This window comes from Manis pentadactyla, chromosome 3 (genome assembly GCF_030020395.1).
Source record: "Manis pentadactyla isolate mManPen7 chromosome 3, mManPen7.hap1, whole genome shotgun sequence".
NCBI classification, from domain to species: domain Eukaryota; kingdom Metazoa; phylum Chordata; class Mammalia; order Pholidota; family Manidae; genus Manis; species Manis pentadactyla.
Window position 1 is genome coordinate 96036850 of NC_080021.1, and position 13782 is coordinate 96050631.

General features: G+C 40.1%; 1 protein-coding gene across 2 annotated transcripts in view; it reads left to right on the top strand.

Moving 5' to 3' along the window:
* TAF3 (TATA-box binding protein associated factor 3) overlaps positions 1-13782 on the top strand; it is a 183321-nt gene that overhangs the window by 141160 nt on the left and 28379 nt on the right. Inside the window, exon 3 of one of the 2 annotated variants that reach the window (XM_036908159.2) lies at positions 5782-7657. In XM_036908159.2, coding sequence (XP_036764054.2) covers positions 5782-7657 — 1876 coding nt within the window. The remainder of the gene's footprint in view (positions 1-5781; positions 7658-13782) is intronic. The other variant, XM_036908158.2, reaches the window with a different exon arrangement.

Genomic DNA, 13782 nt, shown 5'->3' on the forward strand with positions numbered 1-13782 from the left:
TTACTTAAACAGAAATATCCACCATTAATATTTCTTATTTGTTTCTGAGGTACTTTAATATTTTTTATATATTCCTGATTACTTGAGTTCCAAATTCCAAACAAACCAATCTCTTTCCTCTAGTGTTTGCAGGACAGCAGGGTAGGTTTTCATAGCCCTGTCTGACATACTTCCTTCAATTCCAAGGCCTATCTGGTAGTCATCTTACCAGTTCCATTTTGGTAGACTTGCATACTAGTAAAATAATACAGCCTTAAACATACTAAAGAAAACCCAGATTTTTAAGTTGTTCTAGCTGGAGACAGGCCTTACATCTGAACTACCTATAACTTGTCTGACCAGCAGTCCAGGAGCTCCCTCTCTGGTGGCTCCCGCTCAGAGTGGATGGATCCTTATCCAGAGACGTGTCCAGAGTCAGAGAAGGTGTGCCAACACAGTCTCAAGTCCTGCTATGCTCACTACCCCTTATTTCTCCCTTGCTAATATTATCTATTGTGATTTCATTTATCTCAACAAAGATCTCTTTCTAACACACACACCTGTCATGTTTTCTGAAATTTAGTATATTTTCATCTTCCTCCTATCCATCACTGATTGTACATCAAATTCTGTCTAGGGATTGAGCTAATTAATAATCATCTTCTCTTTCTTTATTTTCAATTTCTGTTAATGGCTTCATTGCTCACTCACCAGGGCTCAAAGCCTTGAAATTGTATTTGAAGTATACATTCTTACACCTAATTATTTATCAGATTCTATTCATTCTGTCTTCAAAATATCATCTACTTTGACTGCTTCTTCTTTGGTACCACTAGTCTAGTTCAAACCCTTATTGTCACTTCCTACATCATTTCAATAACTCCTAACCTGTCACATTTCTATTAGTATCTGTCACCACACATTGTATGTGTTCCTGCCAGAATAACTGCTAACATCTACCCCAGTCATTTTTCTCCGTTGTCTAAAAATCTTCACTAGGTCTACACTACCAGTAGAATAAAGATCATCTTTATTTTTCTGGAATTCCAACTTCCTAGGATCTGGATGCAACCTTACTAAACTTACTGTCTACTATTCCTTATCTGGCATCCTACTTCCACATAAACTCTTGCCTCGTTCTTATGCACTTCCTGTGTTCCACCTCCATCTCTGTGTCATGTGTCCCTCCATCCTGTACTTACCTTTCCAAGCTCCAGATAGCCTAGTGCTTCATAATTAGCAAGTCTAACCCAGATCTTTGACACTGCAGTAGTCCCTTTCTCCTTTGAACTGCCTCAGCACTTTATCCATTTTATGGTCCTAATCACTCTGTGTGCACCACACATACATGTGTCCCCTGCTAAACTGTGACTTCTTTTTGGTCATGGTTTATTTCTGATTCATTCCAGCATCTATGGAGATGATCATGTGGTTTTTGTCTTTCTTTGTGTTGATGTGGTGGATGATGTTGATGGATTTTCGAATGTTGTACCATCCTTGCATCCCTGGGATGAATCCCACTTGGTCATGGTGTATGATCCTTTTGATGTATTTTTGAATTCGGTTTGCTAATATTTTGTTGAGTATTTTTGCATCAAAGTTCATCAGGGATATTGGTCTGTAGTTTTCTTTTTTGGTGGGGTCTTTGCCTGGTTTTGGTATTAGGGTGATGTTAGCTTCATAGAATGAGTTTGGGAGTATCCCCATCTCCTCTATTTTTTGGAAAACTTTAAGGAGAATGGGTATTATGTCTTCCCTGTATGTCTGATAAAATTCCGAGGTGAATCCATCTGGCCCGGGGGTTTTGTTCTTTGGTAGTTTTTTGATTACCGCTTCAATTTCGTTGCTGGTAATTGGTCTGTTTAGATTTTCTGTTTCTTTCTGGGTCAGTCTTGGAAGGTTATATTTTTCTAGGAAGTTGTCCATTTCTCCTAGGTTTCCTAGCATGTTAGCATATAGGTTTTCATAGTACTCTCTAATAATTCTTTGTATTTCTGTGGGGTCCGTCGTGATTTTTCCTTTCTCGTTTCTGATACTGTTGATTTGTGTTGACTCTCTTTTCCTAATAATAAGTCTGGCTACAGGCTTATCTATTTTGTTTATTTTCTCGAAGAACCAGCTCTTGGTTTCATTGATTTTTGCTATTGTTTTATTCTTCTCAATTTTATTTATTTCTTCTCTGATCTTTATTATGTCCCTCCTTCTGCTGACCTTAGGCCTCATTTGTTCTTCTTTTTCCAATTTCAATAATTGTGACATTAGACTATTCATTTGGGATTGTTCTTCCTTTTTTAAATATGCTTGGATTGCTATATACTTTCCTCTTAAGACTGCTTTTGCTGTATCCCACAGTAGTTGGGGCTTTGTGTTGTTGTCGTTTGTTTCCATATATTGCTGGATCTCCATTTTGATTTGGTCATTGATCCATTGATTATTTAGGAGCGTGTTGTTAAGCCTCCATGTGTTTGTGAGCCTCTTTGCTTTCTTTGTACAGTTTATTTCTAGTTTTATGCCTTTGTGGTCTGAAAAGTTGGTTGGTAGGATTTCAATCTTTTGGAATTTACTGAGGCTCTTTTTGTGGCCTAGTATCTGGTCTATTCTGGAGAATGTTCCATGTGCACTTGAGAAGAATGTGTATCCTGTTGCTTTTGGATGTAGAGTTCTATAGATGTCTATTAGGTCCATCTGTTCTAGTGTGTTGTTCAGTGCCTCTGTGTCCTTACTTATTTTCTGTCTGGTGGATCTGTCCTTTGGGGTGAGTGGTGTGTTGAAGTCTCCCAGAATGAATGCATTGCATTCTATTTCCTCCTTTAGTTCTGTTAGTATTTGTTTCAGATATGTTGGTGCTCCTGTATTGGGTGCATATATATTTATAATGGTTATATCCTCTTGTTGGACTGAGCCCTTTATCATTATGTGATGTCCTTCTTTATCTTTTGTTACTTTATTTTGAAGTCTGTTTTGTCTGATACTAGTATTGCAAGACCTGCTTTCTTCTCTCTGTTGTTTGCATGAAATATCTTTTTCCATCCCTTGACTTTAAGTCTGTGCATGTCTTTGGGTTTGAGGTGAGTCTCTTGTAAGCAGCATATGGATGGATCTTGCTTTTTTATCCATTCTATTACTCTGTGTCTTTTGATTGGTGCATTCAGTCCATTTACATTTAGGGTGATTATTGAAAGGTATGTACTTATTGCCATTGCAGGCTTTAAGTTTGTGGTTACCAAAGGTTCAGGGTTAGCTTCTTTACAATCTTACTGTCTAACTTAACTTGCTTGTTGAGCTATTATAAACATGGTCTGATGATTCTTTATTTCTCTCTCTTCTTATTCCTCCTTCTCCCTTCTTCATATGTTGGGTGTTTTGTTCTGTGCTTTTTTTAGGAGTGCTCCCATCTAGAGCAGTCCCTGTAAGATGCCCTGTAGAGGTGGTTTGTGGGAGGCAAATTCCCTCAACTTTTGCTTGTCTGGGAATTGTTTAATCCATCCTTCATATTTAAGTGATAATTGTGCTGGATACAGTAGTCTTGGTTCGAGACCCTTCTATTTCATCGCATTAAGTATATCATGCCATTCTCTTCTGGCCTGTAGGGTTTCTGTTGAGAAGTCTGATGATAGCCTGATGGGTTTTCCTTTGTAGGTGACCTTTTTTTTCTCTCTGGCTGCCTTTAATACTTTGTCCTTGTCTTTGATCTCTGCCATTTTAATTATTATGTGTCTTGGTGTTGCCCTCCTTGGATCCCTTGTCATGGGAGTTCTGTGTACCTCTGTGGTCTGAGAGGCCATTTCCTACCCTAGTTTGGGGAAGTTTTCAGCAATTATTTCTTCAAAGACACTTTCTATCCCTTTTTCTCTCTCTTCTTCTTCTGGTACCCCTATAATGCAGATATTGTTCCATTTTATTTGGTCACTCAGCTCTCTTAGAATTCTTTCATTCCCGGAGATCCTTTTATCTCTCTCTGCATCAGCTTCTCTGCATTCCTGTTCTCTGTTTTCTAGTCCATTAATGGTCTCTTGCATCTCATCCATTCTGTTTTGAAGTCCTTCCAGAGCTTGTTTTATTTCTGTATTCTCCTTCCTTAGTTCTTGCATATTTCTCTGCAAGTCCATCAGGATGGTTATGATTTTTGTTTTCAATTCTTTTTCAGGAAGACTGGTTAAATCTATCTCCCCAGGTTCCTTCTCAGGGGAAGATGTAGCAGATGCCGAAGCTGTCTGGGTTATTCTTGTCTGGATCAGATTTTTTTGCCTTTTCACGTTGACAGGTGCTATTGACTGTCAGCTGGGAGGGCCAAACTTTCCATTTGCTACTGGCCTTTCTTTACTGGGACAACTGCGACCCCTAGTGGCTTGTGTTGGGTACTTGCGTGTAGACTGGGTCTTTGTGTCTTGCCCGGCCGGTATGGAGGAAGCTCCCTTGCTGAGGGCGTGGCCAGCCTTAGACTGCTTCTCTGCTATCGCGGCGCCCCAGAGGGGTAATGGACGGGGGGCTGTTTGGCTGTTTACCTCCGTGAGGGGTCTCAGAGCTGATGCCCAGGGGGTTAGTGCGCCCGGTTTTCCCTGGTATTTCCAGCTGCTGGACTGTGACCTGGGTTGTTTCCATCCAGCTGTTGCATCCCTGTCCCTTTAAGACTTTCAAAAAGCACTCGCTTTTCTTTGTCACAGGGGCATCAGCTTCGGAACCCGCTCAGAGGTCTTGCTGCCCTGTTTTCCTAGTTTCCAGCCCTCCACGCGTGCACTGTGTCTGCGCTCTGGTGCGGATGGCTAGGGCTGGGTGTTTAGCAGTCCTGGGCTCCCTCTCTCTCCCCGGGGCTTGTATCTTACACCTTTCACCAGGCGCTGGGCTCTCGCACGTGTGCATGTAGTCTGGCTGTTGTCCTGTGTCTTCTGGTCTCTCTTTTAGGATTAGTTGTATTTGTTGTATTTTCAAAAATATATATGTTTTTGGGAGGAGATTCCCACTGTCCTACTCACGCCGCCATGTTGGCTCCGCCTCCACGATTCATTCCAGTAGCTCTTCCAGCCTTTATCATTGTACTTTATGCGTGGTATATGCTTAGTTAATATGTGTTAGAAAGAAATCATCTGATGTTACAGCAACTCAGTCAAGACCAGGGCAAGTAACATTAGCCCCTTTTGAAAGGTCAGGAAATAAGTTCAAAGAGGTTAAGAGATCGCCTAAGGCCTGTGCTCTCTAGTGCCAGAATGTTCACTGAAACACCATCTTTCTAATGCAAAAGCCAGTATGTATTCCATTCTACCACACATTGCTGCTCAAAGTGCCAACATTCAGACAAGCAAAATAGAACATATAAGTAGTATATAAATTATGTCAGGTTGAAACCTTGCATTTTCCAAACTCCAAGATTTAAAATTTGTAATAAAATCCTAAAAAATGTATGTCTTTCTGTCATTTCTGAGTCTGTAATACTTCAGTTCTTGATTTTGAGAGGTATGTTTGTGTATGTTCATATACACACGAGGAAGAGGAAAAGAAAAAGACTATTTAGTCAGGTTAGTAAAAGAATTAATTAAGGAAGCAGAATTCAAACAGGAAATGCTTAGTAAACGCCAGCTCCTGCAAGTAGGGTCAAAGCACTTGCAAGGAGAACAGTCAGTCTGTGTGTCTGTTGTCTCTGGTTGCCACTCTTCACAAAATGATCATGCAAGTTTGGAAGGTTCTTGAGAACTTACCACTTTGCTCTCTAAACACTGTTAATAATTTCTTTCTTTCCTAGATATCAGCACTGTTTTTATTTGTTAGGTTTTTCTATTTCAATAACATTTATTTTTTCTTTACCAGAAGAGGAAGAAGAGCAGGTGCCCACTGATGGGGGAACTTCAGCAGAAGCCATGCAGGTTCCCTTGGAAGAAGATGATGAACTGGAGGAGGAGGAAATCATTAATGATGAAAATTTCTTGGGTAAGAGACCACTGGATAGTCCTGAAGCTGAAGAAATGCCTGCCATGAAGCGGCCACGACTGTTGAGCACTAAAGGGGATACCCTGGATGTGGTCCTAGAAGCTCGAGAGCCACTCAGTTCAATCAATACCCAAAAGATCCCTCCGATGCTGTCTCCAGTCCACGTGCAGGACAGTGCGGACCTAGCGCCTCTGTCACCAGAGCCACCAATGTTAGCACCTGTTGCAAAATCACAAATGCCAACCGCAAAACCATTAGAAACAAAGTCATTTACACCTAAAACAAAGACTAAAACTAGTTCTCCAGGGCAGAAGACTAAATCACCTAAAACCACTCAGCCAACAGCCATGGTCGGAAGTCCTATTCGGTCACCAAAAGCTATCTCCAAAGAAAAGAAATCTCCAGGGCGTTCTAAGAGCCCCAAGAGCCCCAAGAGCCCCAAGGCCCTGGCTCACATTCCCCCAGCCCCGGTCAGGCCGGAGACACCCAGCAGGCCCCCTTCCTCCACAGCAAGTGAAAAAATTAGTAAAGAGACCATTCAGGCAAAACAAATACAAACCCCCCCTGATGTAGGGAAACTGAACCATGAGAATCAGCAGAAAAAGGCTGTTGTGACTGATAAAACAATTGATGACTCTATTGATGCTGTGATTGCTCGAGCTTGTGCCGAACGTGAGCCAGATCCTTTTGAATTTTCTTCTGGATCAGAAACTGAAGGAGACATTTTCACCAGCCCCAAGAGGATTTCCGTCTCAGAATGTCCTGTTCCAAAAGCATCTACTTCCTCAAATAACTTCACTAAGTCAGGATCCACTCCTTTGCCTCTTTCAGGTGGCACGTCAAGTTCTGATAACTCATGGACCATGGACGCCTCCATTGATGAGGTCGTCCGCAAGGCCAAAATGGGGACCCCTCCAGGGGTGCCTCCCGGCTTCCCTTACGTCTCTTCTCCCTCAGTTTCCCCTCCCACGCCCGAGCCTCTGCACAAGGTGTACGAGGAGAAGACCAGACTGCCTCTCTCCACCGACATCAAGAAAAAGTTGAAAAAGGAACTCAAGACCAAAATGAAAAAGAAAGAGAAGCAGAGAGACAAAGAGAGGGAAAGAGACAAGAGCAAGGAGAAAAGCAGGGAGAAGGATAAAGGGAAAGAGAGAGACAAGGACAAGGAAACCGGCAGGGAGACCAGACACCCGTGGAAGGAGTTTCTTAAAGATGAAGAGTCAGATCCTTATAGGTTTAAAATAAAAGAATTTGAAGAGGTTGATCCAAGAGTGAGACTGAAAGATGGACTTGTGAGAAGGGAAAAAGAGAAGCATAAAGATAAGAAGAAGGATCGAGAAAAAGGCAAAAAGGACAAGGACAAAAGGGACAAGGGCAAAGACAGAGGCCGGGAAGAGAAGCTGAAAAACGTCCCAGGGGCCCTGGGGCCGCCGCCCAAGGACACCGTGCCGCCCCTGTTCAGCCCCGCGGCGGCTGCCAGGGTCCCTGCCCTGCTGCCCGCTCCGTCCCCAGTGCTTCCTGAGAAGCTGTTTGAGGAGAAGGAGAAGCCTAAGGAGAAGGACAGGAAGAAGGACAAAAAGGAGAAGAAGAAAAAGAAAGAGAAAGAAAAGGAAAAGGAGAAGAAAGAGAAGGAAAGGGAGAAAGAAAAAAGAGAGCGGGAGAAGAGAGAAAAGGAAAAGGAGAAACACAGGCACGAAAAAGTAAGCAGTTTCCCATTTTCAGCACTATCTGAGCAAAGTCCTACTGAAAAATACAGGTGAATAAAGCCAGCAATTGTACCTGTAATTTGGGTGTAAATCACCCATAACTTACCTGGAAATGCGTTTGTAATGTGGTTATGAAACTTAATTCTAAAATCCATAAACTTGTAATAAAGAGCCCTATACACTGGAAAATGTTAAAAATTCATAGCCTAAGAGGAATCTACTCACAGACTGTAAATTCTACTAGAGTTTCTATGACTCTACTCTGTCATCTTAAACTGAAGAATATTTGTGTAATTACTAAGCCTGCTACATACTATTTTGTACCAAAATGTTAAACACCTGAAAAAAGACATCCATTCCCAAGCACACAGAACTATGGTACTGCCTTTAGGTGATAGCAGGACCCATGAAGTCCTCCCTTCCTGACCCGTTTTCTTTTTTGTGAGCCATTTTTGCAAGTATTTAAAGTTAGGGCTGTCTGCTGTTTTCTGGAGCATTGCTTACCCTTCTGTTTTCTACTTTAATAAGATTAAGACATGTTTCTGAGTATCTAGGCTGATCAAGCACCCTGGTTGGTGGGCAGAAAATAATTTCAAATACTTTAACGATGTAAGTAAATCAGGCTTTCATAAATAGAGTCAAAGAAACTGATACATGTTCAGCAGTTTTGTAGACACCAGGACCTCAGTCCTTTGGGCACAGAACAACCTCTGCTTTTACAGCTTTGCTCCTCCATCCATGGTTTTTTGGATTATAGTGGTTAGCTGATTGGTTTGAAAATTTCTTTCAGACTTTCGTAGAAGCATCTAAGTATTCATGGTGCCAACCGTATGGATCCTCAGAGATCCTTTCCCTGCCCTGTAGAAGCAATCCTCTTAGAGGATGACTACAAAACAATTTCCCAGGAATTTTTTCCACATAATAAAGTACAACATATTTAACCTACAGTAGATTTCTTTCCGATACTTTCAGAGTATTTTTAATTTCAGACATACCTGGAAAGTTAGTTTAGCTGACAAGTAGTGATGGCAAGCAGTTCCTTTTTCAACTTCTTCTTGACATTTTTCTGCCTAACTTTATTCTTTCTCTGTCCTCAGCTATTCTAAAATATAAGGAAGTAGAAAGGAAATTCTGACATTAACAACTAAACCATCAGTAAGTTAACAAAATACAGAAATCTAACTTTTTATTCCATTTAGCATATCGTTTTATCATTAAATTATTTTTATGCAGTACCTGGCACTTCACATACCTTATTTTGTCCTCCTAACACACCTATGATATAGGTATTGTCATCAGCATTTACAGATGGGAAACTGAGCCTGAGAGAGTGGTGTCCAAGACCAAGGCCACCCAGCCAGCAAGGGCCACATCATCTACACAGATGTTTACTGCTAGGGATCTTGCCTGGCAGCAGTCACTCAACCTCCCCATTCCTAGTGACTTGGCAGCTGAGCCCTCAGCAAATCAGTCAGAGTGCCATTGCTTTCACTACCTCTTAACTTTGGAAAGTCAGTGGCACTGTTTAATGGCCATTAGGAATTAGAGCCCGTCAGATTAGATTAGTAACATCACTCCTTGCTTCTCCTCAGCATCTGCCTGACTTTAGGAAAGAAAAGTTGTTCTGCCTGCCTTGGGTGGAGGCAAAAGCTCAGTTTCAAGTTGCATAGATGTCACCTAACAGAAGAACACAAGTCCTTGTATCAGTTTTGATGGATTATAGATCAGATAAATGATGAAAGATAAACATTAATGAAAGTCAGTTATCTGTAAGGTCTTTAAAAATAACACTATTGTTTCTAGAATTAAACCTGAGTTCAAATCCTGACTTTTTTTTTTTTGAATCATGTGCATTTGGGAAAGTTAGTTTTGTGAGGATTAAATGAAATAACATCTGAGACCTGCTTAGTACTGTGTCTGGCACATATGTGCATGCTCAGTAAATGGAGATGATGCTCATGGTAGTGGCCAGTATAATTCCATTTTTAATCAACCCATAAAAATGTAAAAACCTAGAGTTTGCTGCTGCACTGGACCATGTTAGCTTATTTATGTATGACAGGGTGAGTCAGCCATGGTTACAGTCTTTAAAAATTATTTCTGCTCCCTTGACATTCTTTGAAATTTTAGCTCTTCATGCAGATAGGAAAGGATAAGAGCTGGCAACCCATGGAAATGCCATTGACAAGGAGTAGAATTGAAATATTAACTTAAACACTGACTTCTCCTTTTTCAACCCCACTTAATCCCCCCAAGTATCAAGCCCTAAGGGTAAATGAAGGTAGACCTGAGATTGGGTTAGGCGGTCTAGAATTCTTTTCTATGTCCACAGAAGACAGACAACAAGGGTAAATCAAAGCTGTCCCAAGAAAATGTCTTTTTGTCAAAAGAATGAGGGCCACAGTCTCATTCTTCCTTCTCATTCTGACCAACTCACAGGAGCAGCTCTCATGGACATTGACCCAGATCAACAAGCAAGGGCATTGTTTTAATAAAAGAAAAAAGAACTCCCCATATTTACTCTACCTACCTATGAAGTTTTCCAGCCACACCCACATTTATCAATATAAGAACCACTGAAGGTAGCATTTATTAAGTGGAGTTGTGGGCTTTGGAGTCCTACAATCTGAGGTGACATACAGGAGAAGTATTTTAGTTTCTTTATTCCTTAGATATTCCATCTTTAAAGTAGGAATATGATAATAACACTTTTTAAAAAACAGTAGTAGTAAACATTTATTGAGCTGTTACTATATGTTAAATACTATGCCCAAGTTTCATTCCTTACTACAGCTCTATAAGGTAGATACTGTAATTATTACCACTTGAAAATGAAAAACTGGGGCTTAGTGGGATTAGTAAATTTGCAGAAGATCACCCACCTAATAATTGATTGAATAGGAGTCACAGTTTCAACCTAGACTGTCAAATGCTGTATTTGATATTGTTAGCCACTAAAGAGACCTAAAGAGCTTGTGCTCAAAAGACTAGGCAGTGGAGGTCCTTGATGCTCTAATGGCTTCAGTAACTAGAACAATTAAGATGTTTGCCTTTAATCTGTCCCCAAATTCCTTAGTGTTTGCTCCCAAATACTCTCATTGAACTTAAACAGTTTGTTCGTGAAAGAATAAGTAGTCCTGCTGGTCAGTACCTTTAGCTCAAGGCTGGCATCCTGGTCCCTTCCGCTTGTCACGTGCTCTCATTTCCTCTATTTTCTCATCAGTTCTCACAATAAACTAGTGAAGTGAAGGGTTTTCAGTAAGTAAAATAACCCACTAAAAGGGGGGAATACCCCTTTCCTGTTCCTCATAACTGTATGTTGCCAGAGGAAACCAATAACTGAATGTTTAAATGAGCATGTTTGAAATTTATCAAGTTTACCCACAGCCATCTCCAAGTCTTTCTGTGGGTGAACGCTGAGGTGTAAGGAAAGCCTGAGATCTGTTTCGCTTGTCCTTGTGGGTTCCACTTGTTATACTTGATCACCACCATAGATGGTCTTCTGGCTGTCTTTTTAATATCTTAAACAGTTTATCAGTTTTTAGATACACTGTTTCTAAATGGAAATAATGTAACGACATTAATTGCTAAGAAAGAGGAGATGGTTGCTAGTCATCCTAGTTTAGCGTCCTAAATGTTAGGTCATAAATTAGCTCTTCTTCAATACTAGCTGGATATGTCTCTGCCTTATTAACTTAGATGAGAATCTGAACTAGCACTTACTGAACTTCCTGCTACTCTGCCTAGTGTGCACACATGCACACACACACACACACACACACACACACACACTTTTTTTTAATGAAAGAGGTTTAGCATTTTAAAAAATAGAAAATAAAAACTTGGCCAGATTATATTGACAAAGCTGCCCATTACCTTTGCAGAAAGTCCCTGTCAGAAGATAAACTTTAAAGCTGGAATGCATGAAAGAGTTCCAAGATAGAATTTAAATTTAAACTGATTCTTTATAGATAAGCTTTTTAAAAATCCACTTCTTTGCTTCAAGTCAGGATTTTAAAAATAAATTTCCCCTTTAAATCTCTTGAGCGATTTTCATTTTTTGCAAGGCCGCACTGCTGGTGTCCTGGAAAAATGGAGAGTTAGAGCTTTATCTGTTGGTGCCCTGAGGTATGTGGCAAAGAAGCTAAATCCTTGAAGATTAGCAAAAAAAATGCAGCACATGGCAATAAGGGGCTTATATGACTACTAGTATTAGTTCAGGTGAAAGAAGTATTGCTTATACATAAAACTGGACAAATCCACTGACAATGTATTTTTAGTGAGCTACAAAGGAGTCTTCTATTACTGGACTTGCCTCTTTGGTGCACTGGGAGCTTAGTAATCCACTGTAAATGCTCTGCAAGCCCCAATTCTCAGCTCACTCTCAAGTGCTGGGCTTTCATTTTAACTCTTAGAAACTCATGTTGTCCCCAGATTTTGGCTTCATGTCATTAAAAGATGGCATGTATTATATTGTTTAAGTAATTGAAATAATTGTGAATTAGTTCGTTGGATTCTGGGAAGGGCACAGGAGAAATTATTTTATGATCATAGAAAATGTCTTTGTTTTTATTTTGGTGGGTATTTGGATAAAGTTAATATAAACAAGAGCCTGGTAAAAGATTTTTATTTAGAAACTGTACTTTCTATATCTATATTATTAGCATCCTCACTAATCTTTTCCTCTACTTGCTTGCATTTTATCTTTAACCTAAATCTGATTTATAAGAGGGAAATTAAGGTATTGAAGTATTTTTGGTAGGGTTACCATGTGACCTGGTTCGCCTGGAATAATTCCAGTTTCTACCTGTTAAGCAGTGCGAATCACAGCTCCCGCTTTTACTCTCAAAGGTGTCTCTGTTGGGATGATGTGGTTACTTTAATTACAGGTAAAACTTCCAGCTGAAGTAACAGGTTCTGAATCATTTAATTCAAACAAGTCTACTAAATAACTTATTTCCCAGGCACATTTATATCTTTTCAATTTGACATATAAAATGTATCTTTTTATTTTGCTTATGTTTTTACATAGTATTTAACTGTTTTTAATAGTTACTCACAAATAAGCCATGTCTTGATTCTTATGTTCTGCCAAGACAGCATCAAAAACACAGCCAACTTAGTTGAATGCAGGTGAGGCTAAAGTTCATTTCCATATGAACTAGTTTGCCTTCCATAGAGAAAAGTATTTTACAACCAACCCTAGCCAACTCACAAATATATGTCATTCATTGTAAAAGACACCGACAAAGTGAATACCTTCATGTAAGACAACAGCTATACCAGCAAAAAGGATTCAAAATGTGTGGCAAGGAGTCGAGGAGCAGTCTGGTTAAGCAGGGGATGAATTTGGTGACAGGAGACCAGGATTTAGACCATTTACTTAGTAACTTTGTGAAACTGAGCCAACCTCATAGTTATTTCTAGCCCTTAGTACTTGGGGATAGAAAGTAGATAGGTGTGGGTAGAGGAATGGATGGTAAGTGAAAAGAGAGAGACAGTGAAAGGAAGACTGGAAAATGTGAGAGGTGGTCAGCTAGAGGTAGAAGGGGAAATGATTCTTTTTCATAGAGTTGAGCACATTTTAAAGCTAGATGCACTCACGAACAGCACTGAGAAGTTGAAGATGCTGTAAGAGGAGGAAGATTCTCTAGGAGACTGGAGGAGGACTCTAGCCTGCTGCAAACACAGGGCAGTTCCTAGGTTTGTAGGGAGTTGCAGGAGTTCTCCTGCCTAGGGCTGTCAGTGGTTTTCCCAGTAAAGTTTGAATATCAAAAGAGGAAAGGAAACATGGGGTGGGATGAGAGGTAAAGATTTGACATCATCACTTCAGGTTAATGTTTAAATGCACTTACTAAGCACTTACTATGTGTCAGACTCTAACTTAGGCCCCGGGAAGTAGCAATAAATAAAAGACATGGTCTTTGCCCTTATCTAGTTGAGCACCTAATCCAGATACAGAGTATTAAAGTTTGAGTTGTTGATGGCAGAAATTTATTTACATGATTTTTTAAACTTTCTTTGGAATTACTCAGTTCCAGAGGATGATTTTTTTTTTTTTTTTTTTATTGAAGGGTAGTTGACAACAGTATTGCATTACATTAGTTTCAGGTGTACAACACAGTGATTCAACATTTATATACATGATAATTCTAGGTACCAGGTATCACCATAC